The sequence below is a fragment of the Mya arenaria genome, chromosome 9 (assembly GCF_026914265.1).
Source record: "Mya arenaria isolate MELC-2E11 chromosome 9, ASM2691426v1".
NCBI classification, from domain to species: domain Eukaryota; kingdom Metazoa; phylum Mollusca; class Bivalvia; order Myida; family Myidae; genus Mya; species Mya arenaria.
Genome location: NC_069130.1, coordinates 48,320,333 through 48,348,193, shown reverse-complemented (window position 1 = coordinate 48,348,193; position 27,861 = coordinate 48,320,333). Strand labels below are relative to the sequence as shown.

Here is a 27,861-nt window from a genome sequence, read left to right as displayed (position 1 = left end):
AGTGACTCAAGGGTCGGCCATAAGGTAACGGTGACGTAAGGGCAGGCCATAAGGTAACGGTGACTTAAGGGCAGGTCATGAGGTTACTGCGGCGTAAGGGCAGGCCATAAGGTAACAGTGATTTAAGGGTCGGTCATAAGGTAGCAGTGACTTAATGGTCTAACGGTGACTTAAGGGCAGGCCATAAAGTAACGGTGACGTAAGGGCAGGCCATATGGTAACGGTGAGGTAAGGGCAGGCCATAAGGTAACGGTGACTTAAGGGCAGGTCATGAGGTTACTGCGACGTAAGGGCAGGCCATAAGGTAACGGTGACGTAAGGGCAAGTCATGAGGTAACTGTGACTTAAGGGTCGGCCATAAGGTAACGGTGACTTGAGGGCAGGTCATGAGGTGACTGTCACTTAAGGGCAGGCCATAAGGTAACGGTGACTTAAGGGCAGGCCATAAGGTAACGGTGACTGTAGGGTCGGCCATAAAGTGACTGTGACTTAAGGTTACGCCATAAGGTAACGGTGCCGAAAGTGTCGGCTATAAGGTCGCAGTGACTTAAGGGTAGGCCAGCATTGACTTAAATGACGGCCATTATGTATCAGTGAATTAACGGTCGGTTGGAAGGTGACAGTGACTTAAGGGTCGGCCATAAGGTAACTGTGACTTAAGGGCAGGCCAAAAGGTAGCATTGACTTAAATGTCGGCCAAATGGTATCACTGAATAAGGGTCGGGTGGAAGGTGACAGTGACTTAAAGGTCGGCCATAAGGTTACTGTGACTTAAAGGCAGATAATAAAGTGACTTTGACTTAAGGGCAGGCCATAAGGTAGCATTGCCTTAAATGTCGGCCAAATGGTACCACTGAATAAGGGTCGGGTGGAAGGTGACAATGATATAAGGGTCGGCCACAATGTAGCATTGAATTAACGGTCGGTCATAACTAGCTGTGACTTAAGGGTCGACACAACCGGAAATGTTTGATTATCGAAAAACATTTTTAAGTTGGTTAACCAGTATTAATTTCATCTGAACATATATAAGTCATGAACATTGAGATAAATAAAACGGATTATTGACAAAAATATATAAATTCAAATATGATAAAGAGTACTGCTAACAATCATTCATATTCTACAGAAAATAATAATGTTTTAGTCTCTCTTCTCTTTGCAGTACACTTGCCGTTCCTGGAAGCCATATTTTAATGAACCATCATATGGCTTGGAAGAACATAGTTGATTTATCTTGAAACTGGGCCAGTATTTTCTAAATACACGTAAATGAATATGAGGATTTCCAAATGTTATCTAAAATGGCTTCCTTTTCAGCATTTGGTCCAGTGGTTTAGATAGTGCTGTTCGAAGCCATTGTTGAAGACAGGTGACATGCAAAAGGCTGACACTGCTCAGATGTAACAAAATAAAATACAAATAAACAACTTTAAAACATTCATGCCATTGTAGGAAAGAATTTCACTGTATTGCCTCGTTTTAGTGTGTGTATTCTGATTGGTTGTTCAACGAGAGGATAATTGTTTTGCTTGTGGAAAAGTCTTCTGAGTATTATACTTAAAATTGACTGGTCATAACGATGACATTGTCCGTCAGTACTGTTTTTAGAGGAACAACTTAATTTTGCATTCGGTGGACACATACATTCTTTCACGAGAGCACACGAGCTCCATGTCGTCACAACAAATTTTGTGACGTCATCTAAATGGAACAAAACAAAACTCGCTTCCACTTCACCGAAATACCGAAACTTGCAATAATCTTCATCAAGGTACTTCATTGTTTGTCTGTCCGTGTGCTGGGCTATAGAGAGTGATTTCCCATACGTAAAGAAGAGTATAGAATGTCGTCTGCTATAATTTAGGGCAACGTCGAGGTCATTTGATAAAAATCTCGCTGATGTGTCTGCCCACCACACCCACGAGAAGTTCTGAAGGAGCTCCTGAAAAATGAAACGACACTGGTTAGCAACTCATTTTTAAGTTCAGGCGCGTAGCTGAATGTAAGCAATTAGGAAGTTGCGTGATGAATGTTTGACAGGTCGTAATATTTATCATACCAAACCCCCAAATTTGAAATAAAACCGATTTTTCTGCATTGAACATATGACGTCACCACTATGTTATCATGTTTCGTTAATTGTAACATGAACTATCTGTATATGAAATATTTACTGTTGTTGCCACATGCATGTATATCTTAATATAAAACTCATTGTAAAATGATGATTTTCATTTTTGCAAGACTGATCCCTGATACTATTTCTAGTAATTCCAGGGCTAAAAAGCATTTCCAATGAAAATGCCACTTTACTGTATGGTAATGTGGATTCAAGTGCAGTGAATTTTCGTTCGATCACATGCTTTCAATCGGAATACCTCGGCCATTTTCCATCGAAAAACAACCTCGGACGTATGAACGATTTCAAATGTCAGAATGTTTTACATTAACATTAAACTTTGCTGCAAGTAGATCGCGTAGTAATTTCAATTCAGCAGCCCAGGACAGACCGTCAGATGGACGGACCAACAGATGGACGGACCCACAGATCTACGGATGGGGCGGACGGCACGAGTGTAAATTCCACAAAAATATGTTCCATCCGATAAACGTGAACGAAAATGTTCAAACTGTTTCTTTATCTTACGTGATTTAAAGTTCTTTCGAACTGATCCTTGAGTTTTACATCTACGTACCTTGACAATAAGAGGTTTCCATGTATAGGTCTTCAAATTCCGCACGTGGGGAGGGTAATTTTGGAACTGGAACGTTACTAAACTGCAAATATTGCAGTGTTTAAGTAGCTGGAAGAGAGATTAGTATACGTTAATCGGAGGTTCCGAGTAGCAGTGCTAAACTCTGGCACACGTGACGAGTACCTGTGTATTACATGTACTACAACAGGTTGTGGGTGCTATCGCCACCAAGTGTATTTTCACATGGATTCTCATAAGAACACCAGTACTATGTTTCAACCTAGGAAACGGACACGAGAGTAATTAATATCAGTGTCCGGCTGTCTGCACAAACGAACTTAGCATAAAGTAACCTATATTATAATTTGTACACTAGTTGATACGACACAACTGCCATTTTTAAATAAACATCTACTACTACTACTACTACTACTACTACTACAACTACCACTACCACTACCACTACCACGACTACTACTACTACTACTACTACTACTACTACTACTACTACTACTACTACTACTACTACTACTACTACTAGTAGTAGTAGTACTACGACTACTACGACTACGACTACTACCACGACTACTACTACTAACACAAATGATAATAATAAAGATTGATAATAATAATAAAAATAATAATATTAATATTAAAAACCAATTAATGTTTAATAAAAATATCGAGTCCGACTTAATTTGATTGACGCCTGTCACCTTCGCTGTAAGTTCAAATGGTTAATACTCAAATTTAATTGCGTTGGTTTTAAGTTTGATATTTATGCAGTTTTCTGACATGTATATCACCTGTATTTTGAACACGGAGTTTGCATACATGGTCATACATCATACTAAATTTGATAATATATTACTTCAACTCATACTTCAGTGTACTATTTCCTTCTTTTCGAGTTGATCTTGCATTTTATTACATCAAGGAAGTATTCTCTTTATTCAATTGAAAACATACTTGTTTGAGATATTGGCACACTTGAAGTGGATAAGGAACATAAATCTGCCATGAGTTTATAAACATGTAAGCTGTAATGTGACAGCTCAATGTGAAGTTTAAACATGTACATTATCTTCATGTTTCCATCTATTGATGGTTCTTAAAACGTGAAATACAAGTTTGGTAGGTCCCTGATAGGTAATAATATTTGTATATACCCATCACAAATACACACCCAATACATATAACAAACCACGCTACTAATATATTAAGAAGTAATTTCAATTAAGCATACTGAAATCTTTGGAATCTTAAATAGTTATGCTTGATACAAATCACTAGCAATGAATTTAAACTAAGTAATACAAAATACTTACAGAAGTAATACTTACAATGTTTCGTTGCAATTCAGTGAGTCCCATGTCGTAGTATATGAGCTTCACATCTTCATATTTTGGTACAAGATGAACGTAGATACTCTGAATAAGACCTTGACTTATGTCGAAAAAATCTCGGCTGGCAGCCGTAACGATGACCGGAAAACGCACATCCTGGAAGTGCTCCGACGACTTCAGTGTGTTGTTGACGCGTTTATCATGCATGTTCTGGTACAATTTTACTCGTTCAATATTCAAATGAAAGTTGTCTTCGAACCATTCAGAGCAGTTATGTTGCATTTGTTGACTTCCTGAAACATAAAATGTGCAACTTCATGCGGAATAAATAATATGTTATGATATGCTGTGTAATATAAAGTTAGTATCAACAAACGCTGTTAAAGGAACTAGACACCAGAAGGTCCAACACTCGGGAAAGTACAGTATATCTTAAAAAGAAGACTAGACTTGTCAATACGAGTTAGTATGAGGCCGATGTTACACCATAAATCATTAAATTAATATTTTATCGCTGTCTCAGCTAAGTTTACCCGTTTAAAAATAGCGCATAATGGTTTCCCAATTTATAGTGTATATTAGCATGTTAGAGTCATTTGATTAGTACATATAAGTGTACCTGGGATTAACGTGGTAGACAAACCCAGTTCATTTCCAATTTGAAAAATACGCAAAAACTTCGAAATATACATTCCTTATTTCGTAAGCGATGTGATACATCAGTAATTAATATAAAATGTGCTGTTCACAACAATATCAATTTTATGTAAGAATTTTCTCTTTATCTTGCAGTTGTATCATCTGGTGTCTAGTCCCTTTAAAGATACTCTTAATTATGTTTTATCACGTCAAACATCAACAAATATCATTTGTAAGTGTAATGATTACAGACAGATAGTAAATGTGTAAGATGCTGATGTAGGAAGTTTAAACAAGACGTAATTTGTGAGAACAAATGTGAAAGAAAATACTTATTATTAATATTTTATCGTAAAATGTAATTATTTAATATTTGCATTTCCACAATTCCGGGCAATCACTGGCTTGACTTGTTGGTGTTTAAAAAAAAGTGAAAATAATAACTCGATTCAATTTAAACTGTTTGCAAACAACAGTGTGTGAAAAAATACCTTTAACATACATTATTGTGCACATAAAATATCATAAATATGAAGTCTATAAAAGTATTACCAACATTAGGGTCCTCGACTTCATGCACCAAAATGGACTCATTCTGTACATGTGGTACGTGTATTTGAGTGAAATCTTCCGTATTGATTTGAAGATTGTTTTTAGAGCGAACGAAGAATACAAAGCCGACCAGACAGACAAGGACAAACCATTTTGCCCTTCTGATCAATCCTGCAATGTAATGGTATGGCATGCATGTCACATAAAAAAATAACCAATACCCATGGGGATAAAATTACCCTATGGGGGCAAATTTGACAAAAGTTATAAGATAAGAGTAAATTTTAATCTGCAGTAATATTTTATTTTGCTTCAATCTATAATGTGCACCTTTAAGTCAAATGAAGGAACCTCAACATTCATCTCAATTTTTCAATTGCGACCTGACACTCAAACAAACAATTGTTCTCTAATTCTTATATTAAAAATAGAACAATACAAGCAAATTTCAATGGTTTGCTTAGAACTGGCATTTTCATACTTGATTGAATTCAATTATTAAAGTTAAGTGAAGAAACTGTTCAGTAATCAGTCGAATCACCAATGTAAATAAAACAAAAACAAAACTCACTTAATCTCATTGTAAGCCTTTATCTCTTTTTGTAATAAATGCGCAACTGGCTACTGATCACATAAATAACTTTATAACTGCATGCATCTCAAATATATATATATTATATACAACCGCAAGCAGGCTGAATGTTCCAGTGACGGATCTAGAGGGGGGCACAAGGGCCCGTTTACCCAAGGTTGCCGGCAAATGAATCTACAGACTCTAATTTGTATGTGTGGCCAAGCCGGGCCGGTTGCTGATAACTGGTCCGAGTGTCTCATTACGGCCCGAGACGTAGTCGATTGGCTTTTTGAGCATGAGGGCCAATTATCAGGCAACGGCTCGGCTACGCCTTATAATAACCTCTTTAATGGATACATTTGTTCTTCTTTTGTAACGGTTTTTTTTCATCTGAATTTATTTGCAATCCAGTTGTAAATTCTTATCTTCTCTAGGCTTGACGTTATCTTCTCTAGACTTGACGACGATAAAATCTCAAATTTAATTTAGTTTTTGAGATTAAGTCAAGTTTGGTAAAAAGGCAAAAACATTTTGTTGCCAATCCGTTTTCAAATCAATTTCAAATTTTCAGAAATACGTCTACTGTATCCGAATTTGTTGTGTACGATTCACTGACATCTTGATGTCTTGAATTTCATAATTCAGGTTAATAATAATGAATTTGTAGCAAGTATAAAAAAGTTCTGTTTTAAAATAAGCAAATACCTCGTACTCTTGAATGATGCTATACATCTTTTATTGTGAACATTAATATGGAAGTAAACTATATATATATATAATATAGTTTACTTCCATATTAATGTTCACCTCAGTAAAATAAAAGTTTTAAGGTTGGTGGTTGTGCCCACACCCCAGTTATGAATTCCTGGATCCGCCACTGTGTATAACTTCCCTAAAGCAAGTTCATTAAAGGTCACATCTCGAATGAGAAGTAGTACAAGTGCAAGCCAGCGTTTATGGCATAACCATAATCAACCATTCAATACTTGACAAGACGCTCGTATGCACAATGCATTCTCTTTAAATACGACACTTAAATCGACGGAAGCGGTTATTTGAAATGTTTGCATTGTAAGATAAAAATAGCAACACACACATAGAGGCATGCACAAGTTTGCAATTTATTCCAAATCAATCTGAATATAAAGAAATGAGTATGATCGATCCGAGTCAAATAAAAAAAATGAAAAGAAGAATATTTTTATACATTTGTTTTATAAATTCGATATGCAATTCGACGGTTGTATGCGTAAATTTCCATTACCTGAAAGTCAGTGAATGTACTAGGTCTATGCTAATATGGACTATATTCTTGTGCTAACGTCTGGCTGCGGTACAGACAAGTGCAGTTTGATTTGAATGAAATTATGTTGAATTTGATGCCAGTAGGAGCACCGTTTATCCACGCTTGTACACGATACAAATATCACATTTTTGTTATAGCGTGGACCTATCGTTATATATCAGTTTTTAGTTTATTTTAAATAGCTCACTGCACCATATTCTTAAATTAAAGGTACGTCATCGCCCGATCGATTATATTGGATGATGTTGTATGCATCTATAAAACGTTAATGGTTAACAAAAATGGTAAATCCTCGTTTCTGCCGACATAGAAGGTAAACCCTCGTGTCTGTCGACATAGAAGATAAATCATCGTATCTGGCGACAAAGAAGCTAAACCCTCGTATCTGCCAACATAGAAGATAAATCCTCGTATCTGCCGACATAGAAGGTAAATCCTCGTATCTCCCGATAAAGAAGGTAAGCCCTCGTGTCTGCCGACATAGAAGGTAAACCCTCGTGTCTGCCGACATAGAAGATAAATCCTCGTGTCTGCCGACATAAAAGATAAATCCTCGTGTCTGCCGACATAGAAGGTAAATTCTCGGCAGATACATAGAAGGTAAATTCGTGTCTGCCGACATAGAATGAAAATCCTCGTATCTGCCGACATAAAAGGTAAATCCTCGTATCTGCCGACATAGAAGGTAAATCCTCGTATCTGCCGACAAAGAAGCTAAACCCTCGTATCTGCCGACATAGAAGGTAAATCATCGTATCTGGCGACAAAGAAGCTAAACCCTCGTATCTGCCAACATAGAAGATAAATCTTCGTATCTGCCGACATAGAAGGTAAATCCTCGTATCTCCCGATAAAGAAGGTAAGCCCTCGTGTCTGCCGACATAGAAGGTAAACCCTCGTGTCTGCCGACATAGAAGATAAATCCTCGTGTCTGCCGACATAAAAGATAAATCCTCGTGTCTGCCGACATAGAAGGTAAATTCTCGGCAGATACATAGAAGGTAAATTCGTGTCTGCCGACATAGAAGGAAAATCCTGGTATCTGCCGACATAAAAGGTAAATCCTCGTATCTGCCGACATAGAAGGTAAATCCTCGTATCTGCCGACAAAGAAGCTAAACCCTCGTATCTGCCGACATAGAAGGTAAATCCTCGTATCTGCCGATAAAGAAGGTAAGCCCTCGTGTCTGCCGACATAGAAGCTAAACCCTCGTGTCTGCCGACATAGAAGATAATTCCTCGTGTCTGCCGACATAGAAGATAAATCCTCGTGTCTGCCGACATAGGAGGTAAATTCTCGGCAGATACATAGAAGGTAAATTCGTGTCTGCCGACATAGAAGGTAAACCCTTGTATTTGCCGACATAGAAGGTAAATCCTCGTATCTGCCAACATAGAAGGTAGCTCCTCGTATCTGCCGATATAGAAGGTAAATCCTCGTATCTGTCGACATAGAAGATAAATCCTCGTGTCTGCCGACATAAAAGGTAAATCCTCGTATCTGTCGACATAGAAGGTAAATCCTCGTATCTGTCGACATAGAAGATAAATCCTCGTGTCTGCCGAAATAAAACGTAAATCCTCATATCTGCCGACATAGAAGGTAGCTCCTCGTATCTGCCGATATAGAAGGTAAATCCTCGTATCTGCCGACATAAAACGTAAATCCTCATATCTGCCGACATAGAAGGTTAATCCTCGTATCTGCCGACATAGAAGGTAAATCCTCGTATCTGCCGACATAAAACGTAAATCCTCATATCTGCCGACATAGAAGGTAAATATTCGTATCTGCCGACATAGAAGGTAAATCCTCGTATCTGTTGACATACGTAGAAGCTTCGTGGAACACGTTATTGCGTGTATAGTTGTATTCATAAAAGGCCACATTGCTTTTAAAATATCTATAAAACTCGGACAAATGATTGTACAATAATATAGGTGGGGTGGTGGAAAGGTTCGGGTTGTATACATTAAATGCTTTAGGTTTTGTAATAAAATTGAGATATGGCGATAAATTATCTATATAGAGCCTTGGTGACCCTTCTGAACTCAAGTAAACCTAACTCACAGTCACAGGTGCTTTTCTTATCAAGCGTCTTTGACCTATTCGTCAGTGATAATGAAGGCTGCAATTGTGTTAGGAGTGATTTTCATGTCCTGTATTTGTCGCACTTATGGTGGTAAGTAGTTTTTGTGCTTTCTATCATTTATCCCAGAAAGACATTCTGACATTTTAGAGACCTTCAAAACATTATCCAAGCAACCCATTTTCGCGTTACACAGACCGCTTTTGCTACGTTTACATTATGTTCCCGGTGGCCACGGCAGCCCCGTTTGCCCGAAACGTATTGCACCGTGGGATTTTGGCCATTTTTGTCTCCATAAACAAGTTTTGTTAGGTTGTGCTAAGTTTCATCACGTTTTATCAAGGTAACCGTGACAAGCCGTAGGGGCGAAAAATTGGTTCGTCCAAGGCGCACTAAGGTCCGGGCGCGGTCTACCAGGGATGCATGTACGTTGCGTCCCGGTCCGATACGTTCTGATAGGATCCCTCACGTTGTTAACGTCTTGATCAAGGTCTGATGCGTTTTCGACGTTTTGTCAAGGCCTCCTATGCATCGAACGCGAACACCGCAGAGCTTTGGATTACGTTTGTGTCCACGGTATAAAGAAAATCCCCCAGGCAACAGCAATCACTGTATCAGAATACTTCGACAAGTAAACATGAATTCCCAAAATGAAGAAGATTTTGTGTTTTCACCGCAAATGAAACGTAACGGCTATCGTCCACCCTAGCTTGCCGTGAAAACCGTGACAAAACGAAGCACGACGTGACAAAACTATAAAGGAACTTCAGATACCAGGGATTACATATGATTCCCGGCCCCCTACGGACGATTTATAAGTTGTGTAACGGCCTATTACGTACTGCCACGTACTGTCACGTGTCATTGCGTTTACCCCGTTTTACTACGACCTACTACGTTTCTCATCCACACCGTGGCTGCCGTGGCAATTTTTTTGACAGATTAAAATTCTGGCCCGGCATGCACGGCAATAACGGTCTGTCACGTTTGCGTATCCCGTTCCCCCGCGCTGTCTCACGTTTTTCCCGTTTTCTCCACGGTTGTCTGAAACGGGGCTGCCGTGGCCTACGGGAACATAGTGTAAACGTAGCATTAAAACGCATCTTAGGAACACATTTTGGTCTTTTCGAGACCTCCAGAAACGCACACCAGCAACTCATTTAGGCATGATAGAGACCTCCTTAAACGCATACCAGCAACTCATTTAGGCATAATAGAGACATCATCAAGCGCATTTCAGCAGCGCATTTTGACATGAAAGAGACCTTCTAAAACGCATAGCAACAACACATTTTGGCATAATGGAGACCACCCAAAGCGAATTTCAGCAACGCATTTTGACATGATAGAGACCTTCCTAAACGCATAGCAACAACACATTTTGGCATAATAGAGACAACCAAAGCGAATTTCAGCAACGCATTTTGACATGATAAAGACCTTCTTAAACGCATAGCAACAACACATTTTGGCATAATAGAGACCACCCAAAGCGAATTTCAGCAACGCATTTTGACATGATAAAGACCTTCTTAAACGCATAGCAACAACACATTTTGGCATAATAGAGACCACCTAAAGCGAATTTCAGCAACGCATTTTGACATGATAAAGACCTTCTTAAAGGCATAGCAACAACACATTTTGGCATAATAGAGACCACCCAAAGCGAATTTCAGCAACGCATTTTGACATGATAAAGACCTTCTTAAAGGCATAGCAACAACACATTTTAGCATAATAGAGACCACCCAAAGCGAATTTCAGCAACGCATTTTGACATGATAAAGACCTTCTTAAAGGCATAGCAACAACACATTTTAGCATAAGAGAGACCTTCTCAAATGCTATTTAACAACATATTAAGTCATAAGAAAGACCTCCTAAAACGCTTACAAACAACACTTTTTGGCATTTGAGAGACCACCTAATATGAATCTAATGTTATGTTTCCACAACTTGTTCCTACCCCTGAAATTGTGTTTAATTTCCTGCCAAATCTTTCTTCTGGCTAGTTACCTATTCAACTTCTTCATAATGTTCAAACTTCAACTTCCGTTCCTTAAATGAACAGTTTACAGCAATTGCAAGTATCGTCCGACGAACAAGCCCAATTACGTTCATACCCCTGACATTAACCCCGCAATATATTGGGCAAATAAAACTTTACTATATTATAGTACAAAAACATCATTGTTTTAACATACATGTGACTAGTTTATATTCTTACTGTGATAAGCTTTTGGCAGCATATAATTACAAATGAAGTTTGTACTCATTTTCGTACAAAGATAAGAAGTCGAACTCAGTGACATAACTTAATAAAAATTGACCCACAGAATCATAGCATATTGAGCTTTATATAACGAATATAATATTGACATTGTAACAGACCATCCAAGAGATTTAGTATTTGCAAACAAGAAACAGCATGATGTTTTATAATTCTGATATCTATGTTAGAAAGCATGCGAAACGCTACTTGCACTTAATCTTAAATGAGAAGTTACCAATTGCATTGTGAGTTGAAGGTCGTTTGCTTATCTCAGAGCGTAATCGAGAACCGGGGCTATCCGACGGTGAATAAGTGCAAAGCGTAACCGAGAAACAGGGATATCCGACGGTGATTAAGTGCAGAGGGTAACCGAAAAAGGGGATATCCGACGGTGATTAAGTGCAGAGCGTAACCGAGAAACAGGGATATCCGACGGTGATTAAGGGCAGAGCGTAACCGAAAACAGGGATATCCGACCGTGATAAAGTGCAGAGCGTAAACGAGAAATAGGGATATCCGACGGTGATAAAGTGCAGAGCGTAATCGAGAACCGGGGATATCAGAAGGTGATAAAAAGCAGAGCGTAATCGAGAACCAGGGATATCCGACGGTGATAACGTGCAGAGCGTAATCGAGAACCGGGGATATCCGAAGGTGATAAAGTGCAGAGCGTAATCGAGAACCGGGGATATCCGACGGTGATAAAGTGCAGAGCGTAACCGAGAAACTGGGATATCCGACGGTGATTAAGTGCAGAGCGTCACCGAGAAACAGGGATATCCGACGGTGATAAAGTGCAGAGCGTAATCGAGAACCAGGGATATACGACGGTGATGAAGTTCAGAGTGTTATCGAGAAACAGGGATATCCGACGGTGATTAAGTGCAGAGCGTAACCGAGAAACAGGGATTTCCGACGATGATGAAGTGCTGAGTGTTATCGAGAACCAGGGATATCCGACGGTGATAAAGTGCAGAGCGTAACCGAGAAACAGGGATATCCGACGGTGATGAAGTGCTGAGTGTTATTGAGAACCAGGGATATCCGACGGTGATGAAGTGCTGAGTGTTATCTAGAACCAGGGATATCCGACGGTGATGAAGTGCAGAGCGTAACCGAAAAACAGGGATATCCGACGGTTATTAAGTCAGAGCATTACCAAAAAACAGGGATATCCGACGTTGAATAAGTGCAGAGCATAACCGAAAAACAGGGATATCCGACGGTAATTAAGTCAGAGCGTAACCGAAAAAACAGGGATATCCGACGGTATAGAGAACCGAGGATATCGGACATTGCTGAAGCGGTATCCGTGACTGATGAAGCGCCGAGCGTAAAGGAGAAACAGAGTTATTCGACATTGCTGAAGCAATATCCCACAGTCATGAAGCTCAGAGCGGAATATCGCGTAACGGGAGTATCCACCGATTATTAAGCTATATCAATCGAAGGTATGCAGAGCGTAGTCTAGAACCATGGTTTCCCGGCGATGATCAAGTTGCATCCGGCGATTATGAAGCGCAGAGCCTTGTCGAGAACCGGGGTATTTCCGACAATGATGAAGTGCGTAATCGAGTTCCAGAGGTATCCAACGATGATCAATCAGTATCCGATGGTGATGAAGCACAGAGCGTAGTCGAGAGTCTGGAATATCTGACGATGAGTTGTACTTTTTTCTTGCAGGGGCGAATACGTTCACGTCTTGTCCTAATAACTGGGTGGCAAGAGATGGGTCATGCTACTTCTTCTACCACACCCCGTTTTCCTTCATAGAAGCTGAGGTAAGTTTGCCTTGTATTTGTAAACCGGTCATCGACTTGTAGGCCATATCGGTCAAAGATGCACACGCTTCATCTCAAATACATGTACAAATTAAATAACATATTCTGCAAAAAGTATGTTTTCTTCTTCTTGCAAGTTCTATGTGTAAAGAGCTGTTATATATAACTGTTCCATTTGGCAGCACTATGTTGCTTGATACATTATATCAAATTTGCTCCCTTGGTTGTGGCAGCACTACGTTGTTCGATACCTTATTTCAAAATACACTCCCTTATTTTTGGCAGAACTAAGGAGCTCTATCCTTATTTCAAAATACACTCCCTTATTTTTGGCAGAACTAAGGAGCTCTATACCTCATTTCAAAATACACTGCCTCCTCTTTTGGTAGCACTATGTAGCTAATTTCTAATAACACTCCCTTCTCTTTTGGCAGTCTTATGTTGCACGATACTTCTAAAAACACTACCTCGTTTTTGTTCTAGCATTACTGTCAGAGCCTGAAATCCCACTTGATACATATTGAATCTGCATCCGAAAACAACTTCATCATTGATCGTCTGCGAGCATTTAGTAAGTAATATATCATTCGCTATAGTAAATAGAGTTTTTTAACGAGGACAGCTCTTGATTTTCTGCCCGAATTATAACTACAAGTGTTCCATTTGGTTTAACGGACTATTGCTCCTCATTATTAAGAACTTATCTCGATTTTCTGGTACTATATTACGACCCCGAATGTTTGTTATCTTGAAGTTTGTTCTTCCCCAAGTCCTCACGCGTTCGACAAAACTGGTTTCAACTTTTTGAAAATTATACTATTTTGAATATGATGCATCTACTTCATTGTTCAAGGGAAGTAACTGACGATTTGTTCTCTTCATGACATCTAGAGTTATATCGTAAACAGAATATTGATCATTTGGTATTTTCTTCATTAAATACTCATATACTGTTTGGATTAAGGTCTCGTACTATCTTCAAACCTTCATAAGAAATTATGTTTTGTTTTGGTACAGATAATGTTTGGTAACCTTGATTCTTTTGGACGTGTCTATTTAATGTTTTAGTTCCTCATGAGGCCGGCTGGTGGATCGGCTTGTCCGATCAGCAGGTGCAGGGAGAGTTTTTATGGACTGACACAAACGCTGAGCTGTCGGGCTATTCTAGTAAGGCAATGGTTGAAGGCGGTTTGGGGGTTATTAAGGCAGAGGTTGAAGACGGTTTGGGGCACGTAAGGCACAATAAAAAGGGCCATTTGGATAGTAAGGCAGAGGTAGAAGGTGGTTTGGGGGTTATTAAGGCAGAGGTTGAAGGTGGTTTGGGGGTTATTAAGGCAGAGGTTGAAGGCGGTTTGGTGGTTATTAAGGCAGAGATTGAAGGCGGTTTGGGGGTTATTAAGGCAGGATAAAAAGTGCCATTTGGGTAGTAAGACAGTGGTTGAAGGCGGTTTGGGGGTTATTAAGGCAGAGGTTTAAGACGGTTTGGGGCACGTAAGACACAGTAAAAGGGCCATTTGGGTTAGTAAGGCAGTGGTTGAAGGCGGTTTGGGGGTTATTAAGGCAGAGGTTTAAGACGGTTTGGGGCACGTAAGACACAGTAAAAGGGCCATTTGGGTTAGTAAGGCAGTGGTTGAAGGCGGTTGGGGGGGGGGGGGGTATTAAGGCAGAGGTTGAAGACAGTTTGGGGCACGTAAGACACAGTAAAAGGGCCATTTGGGTTAGTAAGACAGTGGTTGAAGGCGGTTTGGGGGTTATTAAGGCAGAGGTTGAAGACAGTTTGGGGCACTTAAGGCACAGTAAAAAGGGCCATTTGGGAAGTAAGGCAGAGGTTGGAGGTGGTTATGGGGGTGTATGCAGGGTTAGAAGGGACTTTGGTGCAAGTAAGGCAGAAATTGGAGGTGGTTTGGGGGTTTGTAAGCATAAAAAGAAAGGACTTTGGTGTAAGTAAGGCAGAAATTGAAGGAGGTTTGTGGGTAAGTTAGGTATGGTTAGATGGAACTTTGGGGTAAGTAAGGCAGAAATTGAAGGAGGTTTGTGGTAAGTTAGGTATGGTTAGATGGAACTTTGGAGTTAGTAAGGCAGAAATTGAAGGAGGTTTGTGGGTAAGTTAGGTATGGTTAGATGGAACTCTGAGGTAAGTAAGGCAGAAATTGAAGGAGGTTTGTGGGTAAGTAAGGTATGGTTGGTAGGAACTCTGAGGTAAGTAAGGCAGAAATTGAAGGAGGTTTGTGGGTAAGTTAGGTATGGTTAGATGGAACTTTGGGGTAAGTAAGGCAGAAATTTAAGGAGGTTTGTGGGTAACTTAGGTATGGTTAGAAGGAACTTTGAGGTAAGTAAGGTAGAAATTGAAGGAGGTTTGTGGGTAAGTTCGGTAGAGATAGAAGGGGCTTTGGGGTAAGTAAGGTAGAGGTTGAGGGGGTCTGGGGTAGGAAAGGTAAATATTGAAGGTGGATTGCGCTGTGTAGAGCATAGCTTGAGGGGAGAGGGTCTAGAAAGGTAGGGGATGAAGGTTTATTTGGGGATTTGTAAAGCAGATGTTGAAAGGGGTAAGTAGGAAAAAAGATTAAAGGTCATTTGGGATTAGTTAGGCATAATTTAAAAGAGGTTAAAAACGCAGAGGTTGAAGAGGGTAAGTAAGTCAACTGTTAAACGAGATTTGGGATAAGGCAAAGATTGAAAGGGAGTACTATCTTCCTTTAGTTTTGTATCCGAGTGTTTTAAAACAAGCCTATAGTCAGTGTGTTAGCTCCTGGAGTTTCCATGTATAACCGTATATATATATAGAGAGAGAGATATATTTAGTTTTGTCCGCTTTTGAGGACAACTAAATGCTGATACCAATCGCATTGTGTTTAATATTATGCCAGTTACTTGGGAAGTTACCAGCCTTGGTTTCCATTTTCTGTGAGGCCTTACCTCTTAAACAGCGTGAGATAGACCCGCGACTTAAGGAGTGATATATGTGCACCAAACCTCGGCGTCTAGCGGTTGCAAGCATATTTTGCGGCAATAAAGACAGTAGTTTGATAGGATTGACGTCTTGCTTTGGTGCGTATGTCCTGTAAAGTATAGTGACATTTCACCTAAATCATGTTTTTGTTTCAGATGAATCAAAGGGCGACCAACTATCTAGCATTATATAACCATGTATGTGACAATATTGGGTCATGGTCTAGATAAGCAAATATCTCTCTCTCTCTCTCTCTCTTTCACACACACACACACACCCACAATCTCTCTCTCTCTCTCTCTCTCTCTCTCTCTCTCTCTCTCTCTCTCTCTCTTAAATAACCTGAATTCGCCTCCTTACGCACTCGCACATTGTACACGTTTTTCCAAAGTTACAATAATCAAACATTACTGACAATAGTAAATTAAAATATTGCATAAGGTAAAACTATAAAATATTGCTAAATGTAAGTCAGGGATATTCATTTAAATAATTGATTTGATAATTAATTGTAACACACACACAATCACTGTAAAGTTTACCGGGGCGTCAAAATACGCGAATGTCAGCCCACTAGAGTGTAAAACGTGACTTATTACTTAACAGTACGGAGCCCCATCGTGAAAGCTTCCAGTTTCTGTGTTGACGGCACCATTGAAACGGGCCTGACAACATAACATGCCCGTCGACGGTCAAATCACGGTTACATACCCTTTTAATGGGAATCTGAGAGTTTTCGGCGAGTTAGTTGCTTCCAATAATAATCTCTTCGGCTTGGTTGGCAGGGCAAGCTCTGCGCTTGCTGTTAAGTTGTCACATGTCCTCTAGCGCGATGTGCACGGTCTGCTACGGTACCTGAAAATATTTAAACATATATTTGTTTGGCTTAATCTAAAACTGTCCTAACGTAGTGGCAAATTCCCCTCTTCCGTGATACAACTGGTACATTCGCAGTGTTGAAGTGTGTTGAATGTCGCTTTTGAAATTCCAGACTGAATAATTCTTTTTTTCTCATTTATTTTTCGCATAGAGTACCAATAACACATACATAGTCATAATAAAACATCTCTATGCATTTTCTATCAGTATGGTTAAGCAAAACACACACAATTCGACTATTTTGTATTAGTTACGTTAGTTTCTGTATATCCTGTTGTTGCTGTGGGTATCGTACTTACCGCTTTTCGACGCTATTTGCTCTTCTATTTTAATTCTTAGAATTAGAAACATCATAAATGCGTTAACGGATAGATATATATATTATTATACTTGGTTGAGTTTATATAGAATTTCATTAAAACAATTTATTTATCTTAATAAAGATTGTAAACTTGTGATCTTGATAGCTAGTTATGTAAGTAGCTACGGTAAAGATGTTTTATAAGATATATAAATAGAGGTAGAAAAAATATTCAGTTATACGTCGTATACTGATGGTTGTTTAAGTGATATTACTGAGAGTCAAATGTACTTCTTAATATTGCAGATAATTGTAATCATTTTATGGATAAACCAGGTCCTACTTGTTCTAATCACTCTAAAATAAAATAAAAGGAAAGCCATGGTTAAATACGGATTGTAAAAATGCTCAAAAAATATTTACGTTACAAAAGATATCATCATGGAATTAAAACAATTGAAAGTCATAGCTGCCTGGTAGCCAGCAGCAAGGAATATAAAAATACATTGAGTAGGAAATTTCGATTTTTTCAAGATGGTGTAATGAACAGGTTGTTCAATTGACATAAGACCAATTCTAAGCTAATGGAACTTGCTTCGTAAGTAATATGAACTAAGGCGCTGCCTCTACCGGCTTGAAGTGTTATTGCCGGACACTTTAAAGTTTACTAGATGACTAAGTGAAACATAATATGAGTAATAGGGAAACCTTTTTTGTATATATGTTAATATAACTTTTTAAATAACAAGCAGTTATGTTGCTGTTAGCAATTTATTTAAAATATACACAACCATCTACAATAATAGTGTCTACAGTATATATAATGCATTACTATATATTTTTATATAAACTGACAGGAAGAAGACTATGTCTAAACTAACATGTGTGTTTTTTAAGAGCATTAAACATGTCAAGCTTAAACTATATACTACTAATGTTTCTAATAATATTGATATTAGATCTTGCTTTTTTAATAATGATATTTTGAATGCCAAATTTATTATTGACGATGTAGGGACTATTATTAAAGAACTCAAGAAGAAGAATTAGAGTGCGTCTACTTTTGAGAATATCCTGAATGAGTACTTGAAATAAGTAGATAATTATACCATTTTACGTTCGGTTTAAAGTTTGTTCAATATTAACTTAAATTCGGATTATTCCGTGGGGCATGGAGTAGAGGAATAATATTGCATATCTATTAAACAAAGAGGATACGTTAGATCTCAACAAACATAGAGGCATTACTATTCTAAGCTGTTTTGATAAATTGTTTACTAATCTTTTAAACGGGTGGTTAAACACTTATTTAGAAAACCATAACTTGCTTTGTGACTAAACAGCCGGATTTCGAAAGACTGATCTTATATTTTCTCTTAAAAGGCTTGTTGAGTTTTACTTTGGATCGGGCTTTTATAGATTATAAAAATGCTTTCGACTCAGTTGATCGTGTTATACTCAAAATAAACATATCTGACAGTATGAATAGTAAAGCAAAATCATGTGTTAAAGTTGATGATATTTGGTCCATTTTCTTGAGTTGTCAAGTAGGTGTCCATCAGGGAGAATCTATACAATATTATTTTCTACCTTTTTGAATGATTTGCAAGACTTATGTCAACAAAATTTGAAGGTCTAGCTACTATGCCAAAAACCACATTCAGATGGGGATTGAATCGGATGATCAAAGACGTAGATGTATATTTAAGGATTTTCTGTCTTTTATATGCTGCTAACACTGTTTTACTTGCTGACAGTCATTCTCAATTGCAAACCGCTTTGAATGCCATATATGATTAATGTAAAATGTGGAACTTAGTGGTTAAAAAAGATAAGGCAAAAGTTGCTATTTTTAGTAAACATAAGATGAATAATGTTCCTGATTATTTTATAACGGAAAACAAAACTGAGATAGTGGAATACTTTGCATGTCTTGATGTACAATTTAATTATAAAATTAACTTTTCTAAAACAACCATAAAGATTAGTTGATCAAGCTCGAAAGCAATGTTTTCTGTCTTGGTTTTCCAGTGGCTTTTGAGACCATTAATATTATAGATTATCTAAAAACAATTATTTTTGTAAAATCATACTAAATCTTTATAATTGAACACCTAATTGCATGGTGTAAGGCGAACAAGGCTTGACACCTTTATCCATTCAAGAGAAATGCAGAATGCTTTGTTACTGGAGGAATTTTAAATGCTTAGGATAGTAAAATATGTGACTTATTATACAATGCTATGCTAGTTTTGCACAAAAATAATATTCTTATTTCTTATGGTGAGCTTGGGTTATCTGAATATTTCCTAAATTAAAGAGTAAATATCATTGTATTTCAATAAAATTGTCATCCAAACGTTTTAAAACTTGAATAACTTATAAAATGTAAAGATATAAATCAAATGGTTAACCTCGCCTTATCTTGTAAGATAAGAATGTGTAACTTCCAATAATTCATTAATTAATTAATCATTAATAGGCCCCAATGCCGACTGTGTTAGCTTCACAATTACATTTAGTTTGTTAATTCTCAAATCAGTAGATTAATTTACATAGCCTAATATTATTGTATTTTGTTTGAGAATTATTTTCAATTCTATCTCATCTTCAGTGCTACACACATCATTTCCGCTGTATTATATATAATGTAATTACTGGTATATGTTTTACTGTTTTGTTTAAACTGTTTCAAACTTGTTTCTATGTCATCATCTGAAACTGTCTTAAACTTCAGACTGGGGAGTTGGTGAGCCGTCTGATGTGAACCATTCGGAGGATTGCGTCCATATGTGGATGCCAAAGAACTACACGTGGGGAGATTTTCAATGCAGACATCCGCTGCAATTCATTTGCGAAATGAGGTAAGCATCCACGTATTGGTCATTACGGTTCGCACACTATCCATTTTCTATCCTGTTGATGCTTGGATTCTTATAAGTATATTCCATGGCCGAGAGTGTAGGATAGGTTCATTCCGACCCGAGCTTATGGTGTTTTGCGGCGGAAACGAGGTTTATCTGCCCCAGGGTTGGGATGAACCTATCTTACACGAGCGGCTATGGTAGATGCTTTTTCTCCCACCTCAGTTAAACAAAATTAAGTAAAAATGTATTTTTGGCTGGAACTCTTTTGTGCTAAGTGAACATAATTGCGTATGGATATGCGATAGTTCGTAGATGTGGTGGATATGCGTGCAGTGATTCAGATGATGTTAATAGTCAAATCGGTCTTTAAATAGTTCTAAGGAGAGTGAAGCATTATTTCTTGAAAGGTGCGTGAAACCTGTTTTATGATGACGAGAAATAATTAATTAGCATTCTAAATATTGCCACAAGACAAGGTTTCCATGATGCTACAGACTACAGTCTTCAACAGGGGAGGTAATTACAATGTGGCGACCATTAAAAAGGAGTTCCATAATGGCATTTTATCTTCGCCCGTGGGCAAGATAAGAATTTTTAGCATACTTAAATGATTGGATCTATTTATCTGAGATGGGTGAAATTAGAATCTTTTCTGCTTTTTATCTTTTTTGAGATATTTTCATTTCCTTAGTGTCGCTCTTGACGGTCACAATGTGTCGGTGGTGTACAAAACCTTTGCTATTATTTTCCGTTCCAGATATTCTGATAACTTGCCAGTAGGAAAGACACACACAAAGCCCGTCACTCTTGCTTTTAATCATGGCCTGAGTAGTATGCAATTTGGGGTTCAACGGGACGGTTGTCTCATTTATTATCTCAAAATCTGTGAACTTGTCCGAGGAACCCCATACTGCATACTTCTGGTATGTTATTCCATTTGCTTGACTAAGAAACAGACGGGCATTGGCGTTCACTCCCCGTTGCTCTTGTATTTTGTTTTTGGTATCGCCACTGAAAAGACGACGTTTACATTTTGGATACTGTACGGATTGGACCGAATTGGGATAATAGGAATATGTTTGATATATAAGTGGGAAATGCTCGAGATTTGAAGTACATTACTCAGCTTTTTGAATAAATGAATGATATTGTTAGTGTTTTAAATTAAAATGACATGTACAAGAACAGCTGTCAAAAATCAAATATAAAACCCAGAATAAAATCTCTAACGAGAAACGAACGTACAGAAACCACAAACACACCAAGCATGCATTAATTAACAAATGTTAGGATATTTCATTTGAATATCCAATGGAGTACGAGTTCACTGGAAAACGAGTTCACTGACTGGTTAAATTTATGCATATACAGATGTTGCCTATGATAACATGTAAAACAAAAACAAGATACAATTAATGAATTAATTCAGTAATATCGATTAAAAGTTTATATATTTCCATTCGAAGCTCCTCGGTCATTTTTTTTATATATTTCGAGTCGTTGGTAAATCGAGGCGCAAATCAGGTCTTTAAATGTTCTACACGCATGGAGTTCGATTATGCCATCTTACAAACAAGCATATCGTTTAATCGAGTTCTAGGTTGGTATTCAACAATGGTCTTCATTGGATCTAAGGACGATATAGCTAATCGGATTACATGTTATTAATATGTTAACGTCTTTATTCCAGTGGACATGTCGATGGGGAGCCAAACATGGTTGGATAGACCCTGTAAAACATATTTAGCATTAAAAACATCAATGTGATTTATCTGTTAGTCTTTTGTAAAAACTGTGCTTGACGAAGGTTTCCAGTTGCTGACGGTCGCTGAAGGTCGCCATGATAATGCATCAATCGACATGATCTCGACCATTTTCCATCGTAAACAAAGTTGTTTCCGATGGAAAACTTGCCGATATGTAAAGGGCAAATACACCAATTAGGAAGTGCCTATTTTTGTCCCAAGCCTTATTTCTTTGACAGTGTATCGATATTTAATCGATATCATATTACTGGCTGCTTATGTATAGGTTTTGAAGATAAATTGGTTGTGATTTTAAAAACAGGCTGAACATGCTAGATGTACTTGATTGACTTTTTATTGTTTACATTTTTATCGCATTGTTTGTACTCGTACACCGGATATTGTCATTTTACCGAACCAAAACTGGTCAATTTCAACCATTTTTTTTTTGAGGAGAAACGAAACTTTTTTCTAACGTTGTTTAATGTTAATTGCACAAGTGGAGCTTTCTCCCCATTTATAGTGTTAGGGTCGCGAAGCATCAGTGTTATCTTGCATGCTAATTGGTCAATATAGGAAACTTATTTATTGGTATCTTACCTCGATGTAAAATGACCGAGGTGTTTGGAATGGCAAAAGCATGCACATTTGCACGAATTAAAGAGTGCCGTATTGGTATGCAAAAACATATTAAATCACAGTGATATTTCATATCATAGAACGATCCGATTTGCTTGATTAGCTTTACGATCCGCATGTAGAAACTGGCAATCCATCGCGTTTGATGACTTTCCGCTATAAAATCAAAATAACTACCCGCGAAACTATTTAATCATATTTAATTGATGCCTAAATGTTTAATCAATCACTAAATGCAATAAAGGGAGGCAAACTCGAAAATAACTTACGGAAGTATAATAGTGAACGATAGCAACGTTAACTAAAAGTGTTTTCTTTTCAACCTTGACATTGACAAAACTAAACAAGGAAAATAATGTTTATCCTTATATTGTGTACACTAAACTTAATATGGCTATGACCTTCAACAACGGGAGAACATGGTGATTGTTGATATTTGATATGTATTTATTACAAAAGTGAAATTTAAGACATGAATTGCAAACTACCGGTGATTTGAATAGCAGATATTTAAATAAGTCATGTAGAGTAAAATGTTTATATAAATGCAATAATCAGTCTTAGGTCGTTATGAGTCGTAACAAGCAATAGACCGACGACGCCATGTGAATCTCATGCGGTAGAGACTATCATTCACTTGTTCCATCGTAAAGTTCGAACTCTGCCTCGTGTTCTTTATTCAGAAAATGAAAGCCGGATTATAAACGCAACGCTAAATATAAGTTTTCTCCCACTTTTTGTTCTTGTTCCTTTTCCTCTCCGATGGCATTCCCAAAAAGAATTGCAAGAGCTTCCATAATGTTGTTTGAAACTCCGCTAAGCAAATAATTTCTCCCCTAACGCCTTTTTAGCGAATTTCTTACTGGCACCAGTCCTGCTTTGTCTTTTATTAAAACTAACATGCCTCTTGCAACCTCCGTCTTTTGCATGGACTTTGTTGCATATATAGTGCCAATTCCCGGTCGACTGAATGCTCCCCATGTGTGAAGATCATGACCTGATAAATCCATATCGATTATCTCTTTATCAAATAAGCTGTACGTATACCAACTCCACTTTATTTGTTTATTATGCTTTGAATTAAACGTGAGTATACAGTTCTTCACAAAGTCATCGTTTAATACAATTGCAGATATGTCAAAGTTAGTTCTCATGTTGCAAAATTTTGCCTAAATCGTTATTATATTTGTAACAATATTTATCAATAAAAGTGTCTGATTGGCCACGACACGATGTGAAACAATGGCACAAAAAACTTCTGATTGTTTTACTGGTAGAAGGATAGTCATGGAAATTAAAGTGACAATATTGGTAAATCTTGTTGTTAACCACTAAAATATGGTGGTGTGTGTGGGTTTGATATATCAAATTTAAGAAGTTTTTTGGGGTGGGGGGGGGGGGGTTCTGGTGTGAAATACATCAAATTGAAAAAAAAAGTTTTTGCAAAATGTGTGTTGTTGTTTGGTTAGCATTAAAACAAGTTGACTTCTAAATCAACAAACTTTCCGCTCAGTTGTTTTACTGGTCCTTAAGAGTCATGCATTTAACACAGTGTCCAATCGTTACTGGTAGCGGTGGCTAATGTAACGCCTGTGTAGTGGCTAAATAACGCCAGTGTGCGGCTAATTTTCGGAGGGTAAGGTAAGAAAATTGAAAAAAGTAATCGACAAAGTTTTTGTTTTTCTAATAAGAATAGGTGGAGGATGTGGCCATACAATCATACTTTCAGGTAATATGTTTCTTTTTGCCCAGACTTTTGAGTGTTTCCATATCATCGTGGAAAACCTCACCCTGTTTGGAGTGATATTTCGATTTTCAATTTTAAAATCAAGATTCTAGCATATCTTTCCATCTTAGGATCCAATTAAACCCTTTAAAGTTTTTATATTTATACTTGTAAACATTAAACAACATTCTGATTGTCCAATAAAATATAATGTTACTTCGGCAGACCCTTTTAAATAACGATTCGGTGGTAACGCATGTGAAGTGGTGCGCTTTTTCTGTAACGCCTGAGGAGGTGGTGCAAATACTTGCACTCCATAGCTTAATTTTTTGTCAAATATTCCATTTATACGCCAATCTTTACATAGATTTCTCAAAACAAATGCCCGTAAAAGACCAGATGACATTTATTTACGAATTTATCATTTTAATCTCAACGCATTTATGTGCATTTATTCGTATACTATTCCCAAATTGATAACTACAATGCAAAACATTGCATAAATATCCTTTTAGTTTGGTGTTAAATCTTTATTTACAATTATACGCGATTAAAGACATATCTTAAACGGTTTTAACCCCTATTATATTAAATACCGGTACCATGCGCCAGTATTTGTTGTTGTATAATAGTGGTGTGTAGCCACTGCCTGGTACCGGGTTTTAGTATCACACTTGTTTACGATGGGTTCTGTCCCTTGTTATTAACATTGCACATATGGCAAAGACGATGTATGTGTTTTTTATTGCTTTATTTAAATTCCCAATAGCTTTTTTGTTTGCGCTCTGCTCTTTAAGATTAATGGGTCATTATTTTTCAGTCACGTGTTCGAACCTCACAAGAGTACTTATTTTATCCTATTTTCTCTCAAAATGAACATGTTTCTAAAATAAATGTAATTTGCAGACTCATGTTTTGCCAGTTACTAGTAAACAGACCCAAGTATGAAACATTTAACACCAAACTAAAAGGATATTTATGCAATGTTTTGCATTGTAGTTATCAAGTTGGGAATAGTATACGAATAAATGCACATAAATGCGTTGAGATTAAAATGATTAATTCGTAAATAAATGTCATCTGGTCTTTTACGGGCATTTGGTTTGAGAAATCTATGTAAAGATTGGCGTTTAAATGGAATATTTGACAAAAAGTTAAGCTATGGAGTGCAAGTATTTGCACCGCCTCCTCAGGCGTTACAAAAAAGCGCACCACTTCACATGCGTTACCACCGAATCGTTATTTAAAAGGGTCTGCCGAAGTAACATTATATTTTATTGGACAATCAGAATGTTGTTTAATGTTTACAAGTATAAATATAAAAACTTTAAAGGGTTTAATTGAATCCTAAGATGGATAGATATGCTAGAATCTTGATTTTAAAATTGAAAATCGAAATATCACTCCAAACAGGGTGAGGTTTTCCACGATGACATGGAAACACTCAAAAGTCTGGGCAAAAAGAAACATATGACCTGAAAGTATGATTGTATGGCCACATCCTCCACCTATTCTTATTAGAAAAACAAAAACTTTGTCGATTACTTTTTTCAATTTTCTTACCTTACCCTCCGAAAATTAGCCGCACACTGGCGTTATTTAGCCACTACACAGGCGTTACATTAGCCACCGCTACCAGTAACGATTGGACACGGTGTTTAAAGTCCTTCTGTATTCGAACTGTATCTATGTCAGATTTGATCGACTTAAAGTGAGACTCTTATTCAAAATCAATACATGCACATGTATAACAAACATAATTTTTGAGTAATAAACCTTTAACTACTTCTTCCTAAAATGCATTTATGGAATATATTAATTACTGATAACAATATTGTTACTTTATATTTAATAGCTAAATACGCAAAAACTATTAAATGATTGGTGAATGCTAAAAGATTTATAATGCGATCTTCTATTGTCTCATAAGGTACAAATACCATGTTTTCTGCACCTTTTTTTCAAATTAAACTCGGTACCCTTCATAAAAACCATTGATTTCGACATTTATTCTTTCTTTTTGGTAGATTAAAACAATTGTATTAATTGTGGTAAATCTTGTTTGGGAGTAAGGGTGCTTCTTTAACCGTCTTTCGGTCCTAGCAACAAAATGGTGGGTTGCATCTACGACTAAATTGACACGGAGAGAATGTCTGTTTCACCAGTTTTGGTAAACCCGGTCAATCTACAAATTGATTCTAGTTTTGAAATAACGTTCATGTAATGTTAACCTAGAGAGGATACTTTTGTTCAAAAATAGTAAAATACAATCAATACATAAAATAAACTTACAGAGCGACACGAACTTGATTTAAACACTCATTGGAATATCCAATCTTAACTTTATCCTCACCTTATTTTCTTTCAGCTACATTAAATGGAATTGCATATTTCGCAAATTATTAATTCACAAATGCACAATCTGCGTAAGCTTACCCATATAAATCAGGTAATATTGTATTTCGTACAACTCGGATCCATATAAATTACCTGTTTATGCAATGCAATGTTTTGAAACGGGTGTACGGTGACATAGCGGTGACATACTTGTTATTTTATCACATTAAAACAAGATACGCTTCTTGAAAACCCGACTTGCTATCTCGTTAAAACGAATGAACGAAAACGAGTGTTTTTGTCATTAAAGAGTAACCTTATTGTTTATTATTTATTACCATGACAATGTTGCACGTTGCATATGTTTTAAAAGGGCTAGTTTTAACTGAAATAGCTTTAGGATTTATAAAACCAAGCTTTTAAATCAGGAATCTTCCTAAATTGAATAAATATTCCTTTATATGGCCCTGAAATATAACGAAATATCATTAAACTGACCATTTTAAGGGCCGGCAACGATCCAAAATTCGGATGAAGGTCCCAACTCTAAAGTGTTTAAAAAGTCAATTTCTATTTAGTTTTGAGGGTCAATATTTAAAAGGAATGATTCATATATCCGCTGCAACATGAAAAGTTGTATTAAGAAGTTGAGCCATTTTTACGAAAGAAAATTTTATCAGATTTCCAATCAAAAAGCATTTACGTTTTCCCGGAAATGTCTTAATACAAAAAGAATACGTTTATGTGTCAAATTTATCGGAGCTGCCCAATCAACAATGTCTTGGGGCTTTGTGTTGATAGCTATTTAAAAAAAGATGTATGCATTTTTGTTTTAATGTTTTAGTTATTCACCTTCCGCATCTACTTTTGCATTGTGGCCGGCCCTTAACATTGGTTAGTAATATATATATATATATATATATATATATATATATATATATATATATATATATATATATATATATATATACTTTGGAGCTTAACGCGCTGTTTGGATGACTGTATTAAATCTGGTTTATCATTTATATTACGAAGTGTTTGCAACACATAGACACGGAAAGTTTTACGGATATTAAGTTTCATTCCTGCCCCAATCGTTTCACAATTTATGCGTTTAAATATACAAGTAATACTCCTTAATTTCCAAGCCTGTTT

At 37.2% G+C, this 27,861-nt stretch overlaps 2 protein-coding genes across 8 annotated transcripts; one reads left to right on the top strand and one right to left on the bottom strand.

Annotated features, from left to right (window-relative positions):
* Positions 1 to 994: 994 nt before the first annotated feature.
* On the bottom strand, positions 995 to 26,844 carry LOC128203078 (uncharacterized). 7 transcript variants are annotated; one of them, XM_052904344.1, is made up of 7 exons: positions 26,723 to 26,844; positions 16,924 to 17,067; positions 16,179 to 16,321; positions 5,237 to 5,407; positions 4,043 to 4,338; positions 2,700 to 2,807; positions 995 to 1,945 (listed from the first exon to the last, which is right to left on the bottom strand). In XM_052904344.1, the coding sequence occupies exons 3-7, from the start codon at positions 16,258 to 16,260 to the stop codon at positions 1,442 to 1,444; spliced, it is 1,161 nt and encodes a 386-aa protein (XP_052760304.1). In that variant the 5' UTR covers positions 16,261 to 16,321; positions 16,924 to 17,067; positions 26,723 to 26,844; the 3' UTR covers positions 995 to 1,441. The 7 variants fall into 7 exon arrangements, with proteins under 7 accessions (XP_052760304.1, XP_052760303.1, XP_052760305.1 ...); XM_052904343.1 differs by having other exon boundaries at positions 26,806 to 26,833; XM_052904345.1 differs by having other exon boundaries at positions 26,662 to 26,765.
* LOC128203080 (perlucin-like protein) lies at positions 9,216 to 22,026 on the top strand. Its single transcript, XM_052904351.1, has 6 exons — positions 9,216 to 9,299; positions 13,165 to 13,262; positions 13,746 to 13,833; positions 14,331 to 14,429; positions 20,130 to 20,256; positions 21,950 to 22,026. The coding sequence occupies exons 1-6, from the start codon at positions 9,239 to 9,241 to the stop codon at positions 21,984 to 21,986; spliced, it is 510 nt and encodes a 169-aa protein (XP_052760311.1). The 5' UTR covers positions 9,216 to 9,238; the 3' UTR covers positions 21,987 to 22,026.
* Positions 26,845 to 27,861: the final 1,017 nt, after the last annotated feature.

Bases quoted from the DNA above. Each gene is read 5' to 3' on its own strand.
- LOC128203078 (XM_052904344.1), bottom strand. From the start codon at position 16,260: ATGCTTGCAACCGCTAGACGCCGAGGTTTGGTGCACATATATCACTCC. The intron at 2,808-4,042 runs GTAAGTATTACT...TCTCTCTTCCAG, and splicing joins CTGAATTGCAACGAAACATT to CTACTTAAACACTGCAATAT. The intron at 1,946-2,699 runs GTACGTAGATGT...TTCATTTTTCAG, and splicing joins GGAAACCTCTTATTGTCAAG to GAGCTCCTTCAGAACTTCTC.
- LOC128203080 (XM_052904351.1), top strand. From the start codon at position 9,239: ATGAAGGCTGCAATTGTGTTAGGAGTGATTTTCATGTCCTGTATTTGT. The intron at 13,834-14,330 runs GTAAGTAATATA...TTAATGTTTTAG, and splicing joins TGATCGTCTGCGAGCATTTA to TTCCTCATGAGGCCGGCTGG. The intron at 20,257-21,949 runs GTAAGCATCCAC...TCTTTATTCCAG, and splicing joins CAATTCATTTGCGAAATGAG to TGGACATGTCGATGGGGAGC.